The 19576-nt window shown below is 47.9% G+C and overlaps 8 protein-coding genes across 8 annotated transcripts; 5 read left to right on the top strand and 3 right to left on the bottom strand.

Moving 5' to 3' along the window:
* Window positions 1-72: 72 nt before the first annotated feature.
* Window positions 73-990, bottom strand: N7518_005695 (uncharacterized protein; the record flags this gene model as incomplete). Its single annotated transcript, XM_057186622.1, has 3 exons — window positions 73-238; window positions 358-369; window positions 422-990. The coding sequence occupies 3 exons, from the start codon at window positions 988-990 to the stop codon at window positions 73-75; spliced, it is 747 nt and encodes a 248-aa protein (XP_057043392.1).
* Window positions 991-1465: 475 nt separating this feature from the next.
* On the top strand, window positions 1466-2588 carry N7518_005694 (polysaccharide deacetylase family protein; the record flags this gene model as incomplete). The annotated part of the gene is made up of 4 exons (XM_057186621.1): window positions 1466-1571; window positions 1631-2208; window positions 2271-2374; window positions 2438-2588. 4 exons carry the CDS (start codon window positions 1466-1468, stop codon window positions 2586-2588), a joined length of 939 nt encoding a protein of 312 aa, XP_057043391.1.
* Window positions 2589-2809: 221 nt separating this feature from the next.
* On the bottom strand, window positions 2810-4251 carry N7518_005693 (uncharacterized protein; the record flags this gene model as incomplete). Its single annotated transcript, XM_057186620.1, has 3 exons — window positions 2810-3108; window positions 3152-3616; window positions 4203-4251. 3 exons carry the CDS (start codon window positions 4249-4251, stop codon window positions 2810-2812), a joined length of 813 nt encoding a protein of 270 aa, XP_057043390.1.
* A 1391-nt stretch (window positions 4252-5642) lies between these two features.
* On the top strand, window positions 5643-7203 carry N7518_005692 (uncharacterized protein; the record flags this gene model as incomplete). Its single annotated transcript, XM_057186619.1, has 6 exons — window positions 5643-5878; window positions 5943-6198; window positions 6259-6552; window positions 6604-6751; window positions 6809-6953; window positions 7020-7203. 6 exons carry the CDS (start codon window positions 5643-5645, stop codon window positions 7201-7203), a joined length of 1263 nt encoding a protein of 420 aa, XP_057043389.1.
* Window positions 7204-8529: 1326 nt separating this feature from the next.
* Window positions 8530-10983, top strand: N7518_005691 (uncharacterized protein; the record flags this gene model as incomplete). The annotated part of the gene is made up of 1 exon (XM_057186618.1): window positions 8530-10983. One exon carries the CDS (start codon window positions 8530-8532, stop codon window positions 10981-10983), a length of 2454 nt encoding a protein of 817 aa, XP_057043388.1.
* A 777-nt stretch (window positions 10984-11760) lies between these two features.
* On the bottom strand, window positions 11761-14200 carry N7518_005690 (putative NRPS-like enzyme; the record flags this gene model as incomplete). The annotated part of the gene is made up of 2 exons (XM_057186617.1): window positions 11761-13605; window positions 13673-14200. The coding sequence occupies 2 exons, from the start codon at window positions 14198-14200 to the stop codon at window positions 11761-11763; spliced, it is 2373 nt and encodes a 790-aa protein (XP_057043387.1).
* Window positions 14201-15700: 1500 nt separating this feature from the next.
* N7518_005689 (phosphotransferase family protein) lies at window positions 15701-17332 on the top strand (the record flags this gene model as incomplete). The annotated part of the gene is made up of 3 exons (XM_057186616.1): window positions 15701-16352; window positions 16492-16970; window positions 17000-17332. 3 exons carry the CDS (start codon window positions 15701-15703, stop codon window positions 17330-17332), a joined length of 1464 nt encoding a protein of 487 aa, XP_057043386.1.
* Window positions 17333-18681: 1349 nt separating this feature from the next.
* Window positions 18682-18978, top strand: N7518_005688 (uncharacterized protein; the record flags this gene model as incomplete). Its single annotated transcript, XM_057186615.1, has 1 exon — window positions 18682-18978. The coding sequence occupies one exon, from the start codon at window positions 18682-18684 to the stop codon at window positions 18976-18978; it is 297 nt and encodes a 98-aa protein (XP_057043385.1).
* Between the last annotated feature and the right edge of the window lie 598 nt (window positions 18979-19576).

Here is a 19576-nt window from a genome sequence, read left to right as displayed (position 1 = left end):
TCTATGAACAAAGGAAAGAAGCAACAGCAAACAGGTCAAAAAGATCATGACATTTAGCATCAACCCTCCTTCTCACCACCTCCAGCCCTCGTACTTATCAGTGGTGATATCATTCGCCATGGGAACGTACTTCTCATAGTTCGAGGAGAGCAGGACCAGGTCATATATCACGAAGTTGTTGTCTGTCCATTCATACTCTGGGTCGATCTCTATAGCCATATCGAAACCGGTGATTTTGCTATGTATTATTAGTTCAAGATTCAAGAGTATTCAGGGTATAGGAGAATATACATATCACCTGTATATTTATCAAGTATGATATTTGATGATTCCGGTGATAAAAGCATGAACCCATACCTCAGAATTTCCCTAATTCTAGTTAGCTCCAAGGACGTGATTATAAGTATACTATATAACAAACATATAAGCGACTTTGAACTTCTCACGGATAGATTTGCGTTTATATAAGGGAAAGCTCCAGAACTCCTCAAATTCAAGAGGTTCTCCTTGGACCTTTTCCAATATAAGGTAAATGATATATCCGCGGGGGATAAGGTCGTTCGCGCCTTGGTTATTAATTTGATATCCAAGGAGTTTAGGGGTAGCAGTACACTCGGTCTCTGTAAACTTCTTCAAGGCATCTAGTTCCACGAAAGATTCAATGGTAGCCTGCTTCTTCCGATTCTCTAAATTATCAAACTCAGTGCCATCCAGAGGGATTTGTTTATAGATACGCATGAAGGCGAGATCAAATCCGGGGTCGTCTATGCAGTGACAAAGATATGTTCCAGTAGTAGATGCAGAGCCTATGCCTTGGTTGAAATCCTCTGGGGTAATTGGGCATGGTTCCTCTCTCAGCTTCTCCATGATAATCCATTCGTGTGTTTTGTAAAGAGAAGATAATAAAGGGTCATCTGGATCAGGGCAGTATGTGGTGATCGTTTCACCAAGCATCTTGGGAAGAACTAGACGAGGTTCTCTTTCGGGCATCGTGAGCGTGAAGATGAAAAGAAATGAAGACGGAAATGACGGCAAAGTTGTGCGATCAATTTCAAGTTAACGCCAGGTAGCAAAATTACTATTGGGGACTGGTTAAAAACTCGCAAACACATATCCATGGATCCATGTCGGCCTATTGTAACTGTACCAGAACAAGTCATGGTGGTGATAGATCACAAGCTAGAGCAGACGACCTCAAGTGGGGTAGTCGGAGTCAATCATGAGTGGGATCAAGATAAATAGCTATCCATAACATGAAGATATTTTCAATACGACAAAATCCGATTCAACGCCTTTAAGGATCACCCCACCTTTGTCTGTCATGGTGCATGGTTGGGGGTAGAGAACCATATATATTTCGATCAACAAAACCTCTCCTACACCTGATTCCAACCAATTTCCCATTATTTTTCTTAATCTTAGCCTCAACCTCCCTGTCATCAGCAATAAATCAAACCCAATCACCATGGGCAAAAAGCGAGTTCTTGTCGGCTACGGTGTTGACATCGACGCAGTAGCTGGCTGGCTAGGCTCATACGGAGGCGAGGATAGCGTGAGCGATATCAGTCGAGGTAAGCTAATGTGTCTATAAGATCGTCACTCTCACATCGACGAAACTCATAAAAATCAGGTCTCTGGGCAGGACACATCGGCACACCGCGCGTGCTGAAGCTTTTCGAAAAATACAACATCAAAGCAACATGGTTCATCCCAGGTCACACCCTAGACACCTTCCCAGAGGAATGTGCCATGGTCCGGGACGCAGGCCACGAGATCGGGTTGCACGGCTACTCGCATGAAAACCCCTGTGACTTGTCTACGGAGCAACAGCGCGACATCCTCGACAAGACATATAAGATGTTGACTGAGTTCTGCGGAAAGCCACCACGCGGGATTGTCGCGCCGTGGTGGGAGGCTAGTGCAGAGATGGTTGAGCTCTTGCTCGCTTATGGAATTGAATATGATCATTCCATGTCCCATGAGGATTGTCAGATGTACTGGTTGCGGACTGGGGATACATGGACGAAGATTGACTATAAGCAGAAGGCGGAGACGTGGATGAAACCACTCGTCAGGGGTAATACTACTGGACTTGTGGAGATACCTGGCAGTTGGTATATTGATGACTTACCGCCGATGATGTTTATCAAGAATTCGGCGAATAGCCATGGATGGGTTAATCCGCGTGATGTTGAGGATATTTGGAGGGTTAGTATTTACCTACATCCAGAACCAGGAGAATTTGGTCTGACGTGGTTCTTTAAATACAGGATCACTTCGACTATTTCTATCGAGAATACGACGAGTTTGTCTTCCCCATGACGATTCATCCCGATGTCTCAGGTCGGCCTCATGTTTTGCTCATGCACGAAAGGTACGTTCAGATTCATACAGCCAAAGACCGTTGGCCAACGTGAGACTAATGCAATATATGCAGGCTCATTGAATATATCAATAGTCATGAGGGAGTGGAGTGGGTTACGTTCGAACAAATGTGCGATGAGTTCAAAGGGAAGAACCAGCCACCTCTAGGTGCGCTCATGCCTGCTGCTCCGGGAGCGATTGCAAAAGCACAGGCACAAGAGTAACTCTAGACTTGGATAAATGGCGCTTAATGGTTATGAGATTATCCAAATTATCCGCCTAGTGACGCGAATTCTTCAAAAGTATTTGTAAAATTAGGTTCTTTTTACAAAGTTCAAGGTCTCATCTCAAATATGACCCGGTACCAATAGGCCAACAAACAGTGCACTTATTACCCTGCAGCACCTCAACAACAGGGTGACACACCTGTTCAGTCTTGAGGCTATCATACCAGGCAACTATGTCCAGCCTGAAGACAGCGTTGAACATCGAGGTAGTAGTCCGTAGCCTGCTGTTTCTGCACGTTAGCAGCATAGTATGGCTCCTCCGCGAAGCGAATACCAAGTCCTGTAATAATAACATCCAAATCAGTCTTGATGTAAGCTTTCTTAGTAGCGAGCTGATCGGCAAGCGATGGCGTCTGGCCGACAACAAAGTGGGACTTAAGACCGACAGCATCAATGCGGATACCACGCTTGCGGAGGTTGTCAACAGTATCGCACTCCGAATTGGTGTCCTTATAGACTTTGAGTTGCAATTATTCGGCATGTATTTGATTCAATTCAACCGGGAAGACCAATCGCTGAGGAAACAGAGGGAATTTTCGCTTCTTCGATGTATTCTGCGAGCTCGTCACGCCTTTGAAGCACCCTTGATTGACTTGATATTTCCCAAACTAACTCTGCGAAGAAGTTCTTATGAAGAGGGCTCGGCAGGCATTCGGGTTGATAGACGGGAAAGGCTTGGATGATAATCGTAACTATCTTTTTGATGATTTGAGTAAGCAAGAAATGAGGTGAGTGAGCAGGTGGAGCCAATCCACTGGACCTTGTCTTCCACATAACATTGAAGAATTTCATCAGTATCCAGCATTCGTATAAATCTAGCATAATAGCTAGGATGGAACCGCTGTTCAAGTGCTTGATCGCTGGCCGGCTCGATGATGTCGAGGACTCGACGATAACCTGGGTTATTGTTGAGGAAAGCGTTTCTCCATGTGGCGAAGTAGTCAGCGGGGGCTCATAAACACCCCCTAGCGGTGTTATGTAGCTGCCATAAGGTGCCAATCGGGGTATATCAGGTTGTCAGTTGTTTACGTTTGGTGTAGCGGGGCGTGGGAACAAGTGCCAAGACTCACGTGATTACAACGCGTTGCGGGTACTCAAGCTGCACCTGAGTGATTAGCTTTTAACCTCCAGGCCAAAAGATCATAACAACAATCAGAACGTCCGATTGATATATTAGGCCCAAGACTTCAACAGGAATCGCACATAATTTACTGCCAGATCATGTGATTTGCTATCGTTCACACCCCGTACATAACAATCTAGATCTGTGACACAGCACCTACATTACACTTTTCTGGGTACTGTCCAGAAGTACTATCCCATCGAGGAGTATCTCACGACTTGGCATTTTCTCCAAATCCATATCTCAGCACCGAGACAAGAGTCAGATTGACCAGCCCCTATATGTTTCCCCCGTTGACTCGGAGCCACTTCATCGCTGCCGACAAGGTGGCTACATCCAGTCGCCTTGAGGGAATATCTGAATATTAGGGAGATCCGCGAGCTCCATACGCTGAAGAAGTCGGCATTTCATCACCCTCTGAAACGTACGGTGCACATCCTTGATCACTTTGATCTGAAGGGCCCAAATGGATCTCATGATTGCCTGTTATATGAGCTTTGGGGGCCGAACATCCCCGATGCAATTGATATACACTTCCCTAATGGCCGACTCCCTGGCAAGCTTGCTAAACTCATTGCGAAGCAAAGTCTTCTCGGGCTCGATGGCTTACACCAACAAAACATTGCACATGGAGGCGTATCTAACAAATTCCTCTATCTGGCGCTGAACTTACCGGCTCGAGCGATCGGAAGGAACAGGTTTGCGATCCATATGATTACACGGAGCTATTTGCCTTGGCGAGTATGATCTTTAATGGGGACGCCCGCCTCGGCCGGTACCCAAAATTCGGAACTTCCCTAATTATGGTTAGCTCTAAGTATGTCATCATAATTAACCCGTCAAGTAAATAAAGGCTCTTTTGAGCTTAGCACGGATGCTTTCATGTTGGTCAAAAGGAAGATTTCAGAGCTCCTGGGGATCTCCTCGGACCTTCTCCCATACAAGGTACATGATAGAACCCCGGGGGTAAGGTCGTTCGAGTCTTGCTTATCAATTGTATATCGAAGGAGTCTAGGAGTAGCAGTGCAACTATTCTCTATGAACTTCTTTGAGACCAATGATGATAGGCATGTTCTACTCTATCCCTAACACAGATCTCAAATCCCAAGCTAATAACACGTAGCAAATCTCCGGTTTCAGGGAGGCTGCCGACATCCCCAAACTGAAGGCATGGGACGACTTTAACTTCGTATCGCTTTTCTTGGTCATAAATTCCCCGATTCGACCGAATGATGATCTCGAATGTACAAAAAGCAATGGCTGGAGGTAGTGAGAAGGAGGGTTAAGGAACCGTGGGGCACGTGCATTCACCAAGATCTATCAAGAACGTATTTCCTCATTTACTAGTCGATATACTAGGAAAGTCTCACCCCGTGGGATCGTATTTCTCAACTTTGGTCTACCTTGATCTCTCCGTAGACGTCTCTCCATAGCAGTCTAGAGACCGGGATGACATTTCTCACTAAGACTGATAGGTAGACATCAGTGAGCCATGATAAGGGGTCAGTTGGCTTTCAGGTGGTGTCCTCTTCTCTCAACGGGCCAACGCTATTCCCTTGACTTGCAACCAAGGAGATGGTCTGATCGACCACCAACAAGCCAGCACGTGCCAAACCGAGATATTCTATGACAATCCACGCGCGGGGTCTGATTAACCGAATCGACTGATTCTTTAACCCGTTGTCGTGGGATTGGTGGGCAGTATCATACTAGTGCCGTATGGCACATTCGAAGCTCAGTATGGCGTGCGATGGAGTTATCTACCGGCCAGCGCCGACCACGAGATGCAATACTTTGGATATATAAGCAGGACAAAATCCCCAACATTCGAATAATACCACATCTAAGCCTACAATTATTTCGCAAATATGGTCGGACAAGCATTGACATCAGTTGCCATCATTGGTGGCGGGCCCGGTGGATTAGGTACGGCGATTGCTCTCTCGGAACTGCCGTTTCTAAAGGTGACTCTGTATGAGAAAAATACGGAGCCCCGAGAAGCCGGTGCAGGCCTCAGCTTGAGCACAAATGCATGGAGAGTTCTGGATTTACTTGGAGCTAGTGATGGCGTCAAGGGAGGCTCCAAGTCTAACACACACCAAAGGTAAGCGATGCTTTCCTGGGCACAGTAACAACGAATGCATATGTTGACTTTCAATTCTTGGAAGAAATGCCTACACAGGGAAGATTTTGAACATCACTGAGCATCCAGAAAATTCCGCTGCAGATTCCCGCGGATCAATCCGTGCTCGTAGAACCCGACTTCAGTCAGCTCTCTTATCGAGAGTACCCGAGGGCTTAATTCAATTTGGCAAAAAGGTTGTATCTTTGGAGAACCTTTCGGGTCGGGGGATTCGGTTGGTCTTTCAGGATGAAACAGAGGCGATAGCGGACATTGTCGTTGGGGCGGACGGAATACACTCTGTTCGTCGAGCCTCTTGTGATGGAACTGGCATGTGTAACTGACGCATCTTCGTGAGATAGGTTGTTCGTAGGGCCCTATTGCCTGATCACCGACTGCACTTTACAGGTAACAGTGCGTTCCGTGTTCTAATTCCGAAGTCTCGTCTGGCCCATATCCCGGACATCACGACTACAACCTCATGGTGGTGGGGTGAAGCTGGCCATGTATATCTCTCTGATGTGGACGATGAGGAAGAGTCCAAAGATCCGCTTTTTGAAATCACTGTTCGATCCTATCGTGAGCCTGAGATCTCAGGGAAGACGGTCTTCTGGGGTATCCCTGCAACCAACGAGAAAGTGGGATCGCGTGTTGAGGTGCGACAAACTTTGCGAGAAAAAAAAGACTCGCTGCTAACATATAAACAGGCTTTTGACCAAAGAATAAAAGACGCAGTAAGCGCGGTTCCTGAAGGAGAATGGAGGGAGTTTGCAACATTCGCTGGGCCTCGTCTAAACAAGATCACCGACTGGGATAAAGTCGCCCTGATTGGAGATGCCAGTCACCCTCTTTCGGGTAAGTCCATGTGTTATCATTTGAAGGTTATAATGTCAAGCGCTAACAGCCTTCCAGGGGCGTTTGGATCTGGGGCGACGTTTGCCATGGAGGATGGTTGGATCCTCGCACGGGCGCTTGAGTTTACGCAGGCTACTTCTCGCCCTACACGAGACGCTCTAGAGATATTTGAACAGATCCGATCTCCATACTATGCCAAGATGTAAGTTCGAGCTCGAAAGCGTGCGCAAAATGGCTTGTCTGACCCCGCTTTTTTGACCATTTGCAGGTATCAGCATCTAGACGAAATACGTGACAAAGCAGAACAACTCCAAGCAGAAGAGAAAGATTTTGATGTCATTCTGAAAGCTAAAATCGACAATTTCCTCTATGGAGACAAGGATTTCATTTATCAAAATGACATTAAGAAGGTCTGGGAAGACTATCTTGCGGCAGAGCAGACGGGGTTGTAATCTGTCCAGGAATTACCTTGAATCTTGATCATATATACATGTCCTAGTTATTTTCAATGCACATTTTAGAGCCTTTTTTTTTGTCGCTTCCATAAATTCATGAGTGTATTTACAAAAGAGGCGCCGTTCATCGGTTTTTCTCTTTACACATGTTTACACCTCCAGAGGCTACTTTCGTCAGAATAGGAAAGATAGAAAAGACAGTCTATCAAATTCTTGAATATTCTCAGAAAGACAAGATCAAAGATATATTCATACAACATATATTATAGTGCTCGACTAATTTTGTGCAGATCTGCTCCTGATTTGTGGTTTGCATTGTGGATCTTCGTCAGTATTGGCACATTGAAAGGGGTTTGTTTCAAGGTTTTTTTCGCCCTATTTGGCAGATCTCCGGGTAGCAGAGGACAAGGATGTTAGGAAACAGCATGATGTCTCCATAGTTTTCAGGTAGCACGTACATTGTGTAGTACTTGTGAGTGGTGTGGTTCTATACTTTGCAAGGATTGCGGAAGATAAGCAGATGGCCGAGTGTGTGAGTGAGGATTGAGGAGTAAAGGAGACAAACGAGGGTTCAGGTGTTTCGAAATCCCAAACCTCACACCTCCACAGCTGAGATGATGAATAGACTATCCTATCCACCTTGGGTAGGGAGTGTAGTTGGACACAGCCATACTATGGCAACCTCAGGGTCACGTGATGTGGAGAGGAGAATCTGAAAATTCCGTTTTTTCCCAATTTCTTTTTTTTATTTTTTATTTTATTTTTTAATGTTTTTTTCCCTCGCCATCGAGGATTCCAGCCCAGCGTCATCCACTTCATCTCCAATCTACTTCTGCTAGGCCCTGACATCCGTTAAGGCCTCTGGCAAATAGATTTGGATCACCTTCGCTGTCTCTCTGGATCCCCCCAGCTGGTCTCCCCCCTGGATCCCTTTGAGCGACCGTCGACTCATTTTCTCAAAGTGCGCTGACCGACTTGTCTCGGTCTCCGTAGCCGCTAAACCCAATTGGGAACCGGTGCGCGGTCGCTTTATTGCCTTATTGCCTTGTTGCCTTGTGGCCTCAGCCGCCAGGGAACAAACAAACACGCGGCCTCGGCGCGACTCAGGTGGTGATTCCCCGTATAGAATTATCAGCAGCGCTGGCGCATATCGGTGACGAGTCTTGATTTAAAACTGCCTTTCTATATTCCACATTTCCTTCTCAAGCTAGTACGCGATTCTTTTGACCGTTCTCGCCCTTGCATGCTTCGCGGTTGGAAAGGATCACTCCATTCTCTGCCGCTTACGGCCAAGTGCCAGCGCATCTCTAAAATTGACTCAAGATGATGAACTACGGTGGTCACCAATTCCACCCTCAACAGCCGCAGCAGTCTCAACAGCAACAACATCAAGGTGTTCAGCCCCAACATCCGTTGGGTCCACAGCCTCAACGCCAGCATGCCCAATCGCCCTTACTAGGTGCGGGGCCGCCGCTGCCACAGCATGGCAGTCCCTTCCCGGGCAACAAGCCAATTTTTCGGGGCCAGCCTCAGCAGAACTTCGCTGCATCGCAATCTCCAGATATGCGCAAGATGACCCCGACATCGGGGTCATTAGGTGGCTACCCCACTAGCAGCAGTTATGGCCAATTTCCGGGGCAATTTACGGCGCAGAGCTCCCCGGATCTTATGTCTCGCAACCCAGACCCTATGGCGCTGCAGAACCTCCAGCGTGGGTTTAATCCAATGGCCCACCTTCGGCCGCAGCCAGGGACAACTGGCCTCTCTCATGGACACCCCATGAGTGTTCCTTCGCCACAGCAGGGGATGAACAGACTACCCCACGCAGGCATGCAACAGAGGGATAACCATACCTCTGCTAGTCCGTCTATGGCTAGCCCGTCTATGTTTGCTTTAAATCAACAGCGACAGGCCCAGCCGCAGTCACAGCCGCAGTCACCTCAGCAAACACACCAACAGTTGCAACAGCAGATTCAACAGCAGCAGTTCCAGCAGCAACGACTAGAGCAGCAGCAAAGAATGGAACAGCAGAGGATGGAGCAGCAAAAGCAAATCCAGCAGCAGCGCTTGGAACAGCAGCAGCGGCTTGAGCAACAGAAGGAATTGGAACAGCAAAAGCTAGACGAGCAAAAGATATTGGAGCAGCACCAGCAGCAGCAACGCCTAGAGCAACAGAGGCTCGAGCAACAGAAACAGCATCAGCAACGGCTGGAACAGCAGCGGCTTGAGCACCAGCAGAAGCAGCAACTGGACCAGCAGAGAATGCAGAAATTGCAGCACCAAAGTCAGGCGCACAACCCGTACCAACAACAATCACCGTTTTCCCAACACACTCAGCCTCCATTCCACCCATCTCAATATCAGCAGCACCAAGTTCAATCGCAACATCAGTACGCCCCACACCAGACGCAATTTTCTCAGCCGCAGCAGACCCAATTTCAACCATCTCCGCACCAGGCTCAATTCCAGCATTACCAGGGACCACACTCAGCTGCCGTGTCTTCATCGCAGCCAGCTGCACCGGTTATCTCTGCGGTCACGGAAAGTCCGGTCATACAGCCTGATGAGTCGAGTCCTGCACCGAAGAAGAAAGCCAAGACTAAGAAGGCTCCTCCGCCTCAAGCTCAAGCTATTCAGTCCCAATCCCAGCCTCATGCCCAACCTCAGCTAAATGCCCCCATGGCTGTTCCTAGCGCTGTCCCCACACAGGCCAACGGACAAGGGCAGATGCCCGCTGTGGCCACAGTTGGAGGTGACCAGATTGCCACTCCGCCTTTGAAGCGTCGTCGAGGACGGCCTAGGAAGGAGGAAGTTGCGGCTAGGCTTGCTGCGCAGGCCGCACAGGCTGCCCAAAACGGCGAGTCTATGCCGGGAGTTTCTCAGCCAGGACAGGCTTCATTCACTACGAACATGACGCCGACCGCTCCAGGCTCCACCGCACCGAATAGCACAATCAAGGGAACGCCTATTCTGGGACCGGACGGCACTCCGCTGAAGCGAAAACGTGGACGTCCTCGTAAGGCTGATCAAATTGCATGGGCAGCTGCAACGGGTCAACCTTTACCACCCCCTAAACCAAGGAAGCCAGCTTCAGCCAAACCAAAGGCACCTGGCACGGGCCGACCACGTGGGCGACCTCGCAAGGCTGATGTGGCTGCGGCGGCCGCGGCTGCAGCCGCTGCCGCGGCCAGTGGAGATCAGACGCAAGCAGAGGTCAACCCTCAATTGCGCGAGGGTGCAGATACAACGACGATACTGAACCGTGCAACCTCTTCGATCGATGAAGAGTCGCGCAAGCGGCACTGCCCGACACCAACGCAGATGCTTCAAGGCCAGTCTCTGCCGCAACAGCAGAACCTCCATATGTTCCAACAGAATCAGTCTTCACAGGCTCAGGCAAATCAGCATATTGGGCAGCCGCAAGTCCAGCACATGCACCAGCAACAGAACCAACACATGTCCGCACAACCCGGTTCTCACTTGCCGCACAGCCAATCCCTGCCCCAGCAGCCTGGCCAGCCGCTCTCTATGCCACACATGCAAATGCATCATCACTCTCCTGTCCACCCTCCACGGCCTCTTCCTCATCAGCCCTATCTTCAATCTCCGATGCAACAACATATGCAACACCCGATGTCTGAGTCCCCTGTCCACGGGTTACCAGGACAATCACGCAGACCGCCAATTCCACAGCGGAGCCAAGCCCCTCCCCCGCCCGCACCACAGCATGAACATCAGCATACCTTCCAGGTCCAGATGCAACCGCAACCAACCTAGTGCTGAAATGGTTCAGGATATGGTTTTCATCCAATTAATGCAAGATCAGTTTCTCCTCTACCTAGTATATTTTGATTTGAATTTCATTCTAAACAACATCGGTGTTTATATCATTCTTGGGTTCTGTCATGTGTGTTTTATCGATCTTTTTACGTCCATGAAGTCTCGTATATCAGGTCGTTTCGTGGGCCTCTTATGGTGTTGCGCGCTTTTGTGTCATTGGCATTTCAGGCATTTCCTGTTTCCCTCTATTGTTCACTTAGCCTGTGGTTTTCTTTTTCTTTTTGCCTTTTCTCATATATTTAATGTTCTCAATTTAGTACATACTCGGTTCTAATCTCATTTTGTCAAATGTGCACCACTAGCCCTGTTTAAATTCCACATGGTTCCCTAACGTGAACTGTATTTCCTTATAGGAGCAGCTCTTAGTTTATCACCACGCATGCATACACCGATTACCTACTGTACGTACCTGTGTCAACTCTACGTACTATGATCTCCTCTGCCACCGCTTCCAGGTTGTATGAGAGCGCGGTCTCCAATCTTGGATGGTGTAGACAGGCCCTTATAAAGAAAACTCACGTATATCTAGAATCTGAGGACCTGACGCTCAATAAGACCACGGTTTTATTTTAGGAAAACCGCCGCTATGTATGTGATTAAATAATGAGTAGACACCAAACTGCCGCGAGTCAACATCTGCCCCAGCTTGCACATGAACCAGATCGAAAAATAAGAGAAAAGAAATCAGAAGGATGAAAAACAGTGCTTATCACTTTACAGACATGGGTTCCCCATATACCACTTTTGGGCGATTTGATGCAACTTTCTGCGATCAAGCTTGTTGGACCTTGTACGTGGGATTCGGTCGACAAGGAGAAACAAGCTGGGCATCATGTGTTTTGGCAGCGTGCTATAGACTTCATTCTGCATCGCCTCCACCAGGCTATTCACTCGGACACGATTTGTAATGGGAAGGAACGACATTTCCTGATCTGAGATTCCTGGAAGAAGGTTTGCTGGGTTATCCAGCAGGTAGATAAAAGCGACGAGGATGGGGCTATCGCCACCGTCAATCTCACCGAGCATATCGACGACGGTAAAATCGCCAGGCGAAAGGGTCTTCCGAAGGACGTATTCGACTTCAGTTGACTCAACACGGCCACCGTTGAGCTTAAGAAGTGTGTCCTTTCGGCCCATGTGCTCTACAGTACCATCGTGGCGATATCGACCCAGATCACCAGACCGATAGATGCGCGAGGTCGGCGCTCGTGACGGGTGGAGATCCGCAATCCACCGGGGGACTGTGCTAAGGAATCCCACGTCGGGTTTCTGGCAGAGGTCATCCAAGTACCCACGAGCGAGGTGGGGGCCTTCAATCAAGATCTCGCCAACAGCGCCGATAGGCACTGGCCGCTCAGATGAGGAGGGATTCGCAATCCAAATAGCGCCGCTACCGGATTTTCCGACAACGGCATTATGGCCTGCCTTGGGGTTGTCGTTGTACGCGCAGAAGGTGGCCGCCTCGCCCATCCCGTACTGATTTACCAGCTTCACATGAGGTCCCCATTTCATGAGGAGATCATTTGACATGGGCTCGCCGCCGATACAAAGCAGCTCCAGCGACGGGACGTCTTTGGGGCTGAGTTGGACGGCAATTGTTGGAGTCAGGAAGCTCATATTGGTGTTGGTGATATTGATATTTTCAATCAGAGCAGCTATGCTTTTTTCGGGTGTGGGGACACAACAACAGCCACCGGCAGCCAAAGCTGTGAGGTAATCGTTGTTACTGATGTCGAATGCATAGTCATCGAACTGAAATACACGGCTGTGTTGGCCTAGCCCGAGGACCTTGTTGTAGTCGCGGATTGCTGTGGCGTAAGACCTATGTTCTTGGATAATGCCCTTGGGCTGTCCCGTGCTTCCGGAGGTGAATAGAATTAGACAGGCATTATGAGGTTGGACTGTGGAAGCCAGAGGTCCTGTGGGAAGCTCTTTCAGCATGTCTTCTGTAATCGAGATGACGTTTGAGACAAGTGAGGCATATTTTGATGCATACTCCGAGGATGTGAGCATGATTTTAGCGTTAACGCGACTGACGACTGAGTCCAGGAATATGGGAGGGTCGCTGGCGTCGATGGATATGTATGCCCCGCCGGCCTTCAATATAGCCAGGCGAGCAATAATCGCCAAAGATGACTTTTCGAAACAACTGAGCACGAAAATTTCAGGGCCAACGCCAAGCCCGGTCAAGTAAAGAGCAAGACGAGATGTGAGATTATCCAACTCTTTATAGGTGAAGTTTCCATCCCAGGAACAGATTGCGGGCGCATCCGGGGTCAGTCGCGCATGCTCCAATGCCATGTCATGTAACAAGATCTCATGAGAGTCCGAAACCTCCCTCGTAAACTTTTGCAGGAGAATGAGGTCAAGGTCGGAGCATAGATCAAGGTCGCCCAAAGAAGTTTCGGGTGAATGGTATATGGATGCGACGACCTTGTTCAAGGAGTGAAGAAGGCTTGTTGCGAATTCTTTCGACATCTCGGGCGACGAGAAAGCAAGACTCGCGTGCAGCTTGCCATTGTCATTTGTCACGTTGAGCATCAGCTTTGGATTGGGGATCTAGACCGAGATAAGATTAGCTTCGCTAGGGTATGGGAGGGATTGAATAAGGATATGGAAACGGTACCTTTGAATTGGCAGACAAAGGTGCCTTTTCCAAATTTGGATGGTCACCACCATAGCGGACAGCCGAGGTGAGAAGGTGATTCCTCTCATCGGAAGTCCACCCTTCTTCAGGGTCGCTCGAGTTGATGCCTGCCTTGATAAGACAGAAATCTCGAACCAGGTCCTTCAATGGACGCCCCACGGAAAATCCAAGAGCGTGCGAATCGGTCCCTTGACATTTGCCATCGATATAGCACAGATTTGAGCCAGGATGGAACTCTAGGTACATGGTCCTCACAGGAGAGAAACCATGTACCACAAGTAACCAGCAAACAACGAGAATTGACTCGATGTCAAGACCATGAGCTAGTTCCGGATCCAGGTATTCCAAGTACTGGGAGTTGGCAGCCTCGAGTATATGCGATTCGCAAAGAGTAAGAGGAAGATCGACGGAGCCTTGTGTGTGAGAGGGAGCTTTCTTGGGTAGCTTCAAGGTGTTGATAGGTATAATAGAAGACACATGTTCAAGCCTAGTGATTGAGGGCACCATGATGAAGGATGATGAATGGAAGGAGGATATCTGCAGGATGTGTTCCAAGGCCAAATAAATAGATCTTATTCAAGTAAATGTACAGAGTTCAAATAGGGGGAGTATTACAAGGGTTCAGCTTCTCTTACCTTCATGGTGGATTTCTTTTTCGTGCATCATGCATATGGTTTAAATTAGATGCAGCTGTATTCTACACGGAGTTCTCCGTACATAATATGATCGACAATACATGCACACTTTCCTTTCCTTTTCTGCTGTGCAACTCTAAGTAGGTCGAATCCCGATGTCTTCGTTTTGTCACTGTGCATGTTTATTGGTTCTTTCAGCTGCACATCCTTTCTTCAGCTCCCCATAACTCGGGCTATACTGCGTCAGCTCTATTTCTTCGTTCATTCTTGCGTGTCTCACTTTTATTGACTAACCAGGTCACGAAAGTTTTAGCACTGTGTGTATTTGCGCAAGAAGATCATGCAGCTGGGGTTCCCCATGTATCACAGTGCATAGCTACCACTGGGGTTGGTCATTGGCTTTTAGAAAACTGGCCATCTATAGATTTCACAAATTATGATAACGCAAAACTAAGTGAAAGGTGATCACTATGCACTACCATACCCATGAGCAGTGGCGAGCTGAGTTCAGAGACAGATCAACACCAGCTATAGGAAAAAGCAAAGAGCTGTGGATGATGTGACCGAAGATCCCGTATACGAGATATCTAGTACTCTCTATATCACATGGCAATTTGGGCCAAGTTTGCCGAATCGCTTAACGGAGATCTAGTTCATGCCTTGTAATTACCTAAAAATTGGCAAACACTTCAAGAATGGCGAAGGTCATGCATGCATTGAATAATATCTAGCAAGGAACGGTGGGGCAGGCCTGGCCTTGGGCAGTCAGGTAGCCACCGACCCCAGCCCCTGTAAATCTTATATAGGGTATAGCCAATTAACAGGTGTCTTTCCCCGTAGACAACTGTGTATTCTGTACTCCGTATGATGCAGCTCAATCACTCACTCAAGTCGTATTCCCCCGGTGCTCGGACTCAGCTGTCATTTTGTCAAGTGTGCACAACTAGCCTTGTTTAACCTCCACATGGTAAGGTGCATACAATAATAGTCATGAAGAGTGGGAATAGTCCCCTTGTCATCGGGGAGTACTCCACTCGCTTCATAGACTGTATAGAAGAGACATTGTTCTTTTGTTTTCTTTTGTTCATGCTACTCCGTACTGATTCTCCCAATGGATGGTATGTACACCGCCTTAGTACCTGTCCACCGCTTCCGGGTAATTCTGCCAGCCATACCATGATGACTAAGCCCCGACGTCTCCCGCATTATTGAGCTCGGACCATTACGGCAGCCGACAGGGCCAAATTTGACAATGCTTAGTAATTATTTTCACCATCCATCCATCCATGGATCGAGCGGTCAGTAACTACCACTGTATTCATCTCGTTTGTGACTCAACCAGCCCAATCAACCCTCGAACTTGCTTGATGTCATGGATACCAACGCGCTTATTGATATCGTCCACGAGGTGCAGGGCCAGATTTGGGTTGACAGGGTGAATGAAACCTACAAAACGGGTCAACTCTGCCAATGGGTATCAACTTTCCATCCTGATAAGCTTCCCTGCCAACTTGACGGTACCTTTCACCATGGCGCATTTAATGCCGGTATGAAGATGGTCTTTAGCGATAATACTACCTGGATGATTCGTTTCCCTCGTGTGGGAATGATTTGTAATGACTATGCCGACGAGAAGGTCGCTATGGAAGTGACTGCGCTGAATCTCATCCGCACTAGCACTGGCATTCCTGTGCCTCAAGTTCGAGCTTGGGGTCCCGCTGCTAGCAATCCACTTGGCTTAGGCCCGTTTATTATCATGGACTTCGTTAATGGCGTGAGCCTTAGCGACCTTCTGCGGGACCCGAATTCCGAACGTCCTACTAGAGTCATGAGAGAAGACATCAGTGATAATGACATTGAAGTTATCTATAGGCAGATGGCGAAATTTCAGCTTCAGCTTTTCAAGCTCGATTTTGAACAAATCGGCAGCCTGCCTAATCCCAAATCTCAAGGCACTACTCCACCACGGCCGCTTACATTCAAGGCACATAGTATACTGCAAAATGGAGGGGTGGGCACTTTCGGTACGCCTTATTGTCTTCGTTTTCCCTTCTTACCCTAGGTATTCTTATTATACATTAACTAATGAAATAATATATCTAGGCGACTGAGCCCATGGTTTTACAACAACCACTGAGTATTTCTAATACGTTATTGGACAAGACTTAGAGCAACTCGCCCGGCAGCCGAACTCGACTGTTGGTTTCTATAATGCTAGAAGCAAATCCCTGGCATTCAAGGTCCTAAAAAGCTTGATCCCCGACTTAGTCCATCCAGAGTATGACCGTTGCAGGTTTAAACTAATCTGCGGCGATCTTGGACTAGCGAATCTCATTGTCCGTAGTAAGGAAGATATTACCATTGTTGGAGTTGTGGACCTCGAATGGTCATATATGGGACCTGCCCAGCTTTTTGGCTCGGCTCCATGGTGGCTTCTCCAAGATAGGCCCGTGAACAGCACGTGGGACTATGACGATGATGATAAGTCACCTAAGATTGCTGCTAGGTATTTCAGATACCTAGAGATTTTCATGCGTATCTTACAGGAGGAAGAAGCAAAAATGCCAGAGTATCAAGAAAGAGAACTCTCTAGTCTTATGAAGTGGTCGCAGGACTCCAGAGCCATGTGGCTGCACATGCTCGTTTTATCTGGCTTCAATGATAATCGCAGCTTTCCTTTCACCCAGCTACGTCAACATATACTGAGTGGGCGAAGCGGGAGAAGGAATTTGACAACCCGCCAGAACTTGAGGCATTTGGAAAACGGAAGGTCAACGAGTTAGATCAGTACGACGAAGCGTTGGAGAGGCTGGAACGGAGCAAATCGCTTGTGGACAGCGGGGATATGACAATGGACGAATTTGTTTCCAGTGCCCTAAAAGAGGCGGATTTTATCCCCTGTTCCTCATCATTTGTGATCAACGATGAGACAAAAAGAGATTTCGACACCGCTCAACCCGCACTTTCCGAGTCTGCTATCGCCTGTGGTCCTGGATCTATATAGAAACATTGGATGTACCATGGAAGGTGTGGACGGTTCCGGACTGCGGTGTGGATGGACCGTTGCAAACAAATTGTACAGAATATTAAGATATCCTTACCATGAACATCGATTCAATGATAGCCGAAGGCATTCGAACATTTGCCATCTGTTGGGATCACCTGTCACCTGACCCTATCTATGACTGCCATATCTTTCTCTCTCTCGGTCAGCAGAATGCAGTCCATTGTATCGCTCGCTCTTCTCCCTGTCCCACAATACTATCTGTCTACAGCGCACTAGTCACTTACCCCGCTCCATATGGCTACAGCCTACCCGAAATACTCCGTAGTGGTCTTCGTATTCCGTCCACCGTGCTATTACTATTATCGTACATGTATTCGCAGGCGGGTCATTCGGAAGGTATATCAGTTCACCGACATGGCTTACAGCGAGATTAGGCATGAAAGTGACTTGGCGCGGCGCAAAAGTACGGCCGCTTCACTCGCGCTGGCAGGACTCCTGAGGGGTTCATATCGCAAGAGAGGCTCTTTTGTCGCATTGATCCCAGAACGCCATTGACTGTAATGCTGTGTCACAGACAAATTTTGTTCGTCTGGAGTAGCCCAGCTGACCTAGTAGGCTGCTGCCTCGAAGACTTCGTCAAAATACCGGAGCTTCGGTCCCATTCTTGTCTAAGAATTACACCTTCGGAGCTTTACATCTACGTGAAAAAAAGGTTGCGTTTGAGATGCTATTATATATCTCTGGTACCCAACGATATAGTCCCCTGAGCAACCAAATTATGACCAAGGCAACTAACTCCAGGGTCATATCCATCCAAGCTTTATGCATGTGCGTTGGCCAGGTTGAGCCCAGCCGCAATGCGCCGCATTTGTCGACATACATACGCCTAGACCAAAGCTTCTAGGATATGATTTGTGCCACGTACGGTGGCTTTGGCCTTGACTGTTCGGACCTAGACGAAGGTACAGCTCAACAGGTCGCAGTATCATGTGAACACCAATCGGGTGGCTACCTCTCCGCATTCATGGCGACATTTGTGTATGTTATCTCTCATACATACAAACCCGGGCGTAACTCAAGCACAGAGGAACTTTCCAGGCCAATACATGCATGAGTGCATGGAGAGACATGATCTTTCGTATCTGAGTTTCACCGCGGGGCTATTGGTCTCTCGCCTTGTCGTTTTCCGAGACGTTGCCATATTTAAGAGGCCAACCCAGCAGATATTTAATCATTCTAACAATCTCCTCGAATTCAATCTCTAGTATCTGTCTTAACCCTCGGGCTCAACTTTACAATACCAAACTCACAACCCACCCACCACACCATCTACTTTACGTCCCACGATGTCTGATATTGATCCCAAAGCTCGAAGGGAAGTCAACGATGCGCTCATTAACTCTGGGAGCGCTGCCGTTGGACAGATGATGGACGCTGCTGGCTCCTCTATTGAGAAGTGTCTCCAGAACCAATTGGAGAGACAGAGACGCGATGCTAAGGATGCCCAGGATGCTAAAGAGAAAGCTGCCGAGGTGACTTCAAACACTACTGTTCGTCCTCAACCCCCATATCCCCACGAAGGGGTCAAAGTCCGTGTACTGACAGTCATCAATAACAAAAGGGCAGTTCCTCCAGCTAGATAAAAGGACCTACCTACAGCCCTTTCGGAGCCGGTCTACTACTAAGTAACTGTCCTTGCGAGTGGTCTATAACGGAATATCAGTCCGCAGTCTCTATCATTGTGCCCAAGACATTCTTTCCGGTCAATCATTGCTGTCTTTACATTTCGGATTTGTTCCTTGCGGATGATGTGGCCTTGCACTCCATAGTTCCCTTGTCTTATAGCTGGGACCGACCATTTTCTGGAATTTGGAGGAAGATCTCATATATTTAGGACCAGCTGGGGGTAGGAAATTGATTATTCGGTTTACTCTTTCATGTTTAGTATATGTACTCCGTACTCAAGACGAAATGTCCTTGTGACATATAGTAGAGTGTCGGCAAATTGTACAGCGTATCTTACCACTAGACCATAACAAAAACCAAGGTTCCTGTTTTAAGGCCTAGGAGGGCCATATCCCAGTCTGACAGAGAAATAAGGAAGTTAGTGAATAGATGTAACGATACTGTGTATTGCACTAAACCAAAAGAATCAAGGCTAACTCGAAAAGACAGTTCATAGATTCGCCGTTTACAACATTGTACAACTACTATCGGGAGTTTTAGAGACTATATATAGGT

This window comes from Penicillium psychrosexuale (genome assembly GCF_028828465.1).
Source record: "Penicillium psychrosexuale strain IBT 29551 chromosome Unknown utg000003l, whole genome shotgun sequence".
In the NCBI taxonomy this organism is placed as follows: domain Eukaryota; kingdom Fungi; phylum Ascomycota; class Eurotiomycetes; order Eurotiales; family Aspergillaceae; genus Penicillium; species Penicillium psychrosexuale.
The sequence above is the reverse complement of the archived record's forward strand: the minus strand, read 5'-3'. Positions and strand labels throughout refer to the sequence as shown.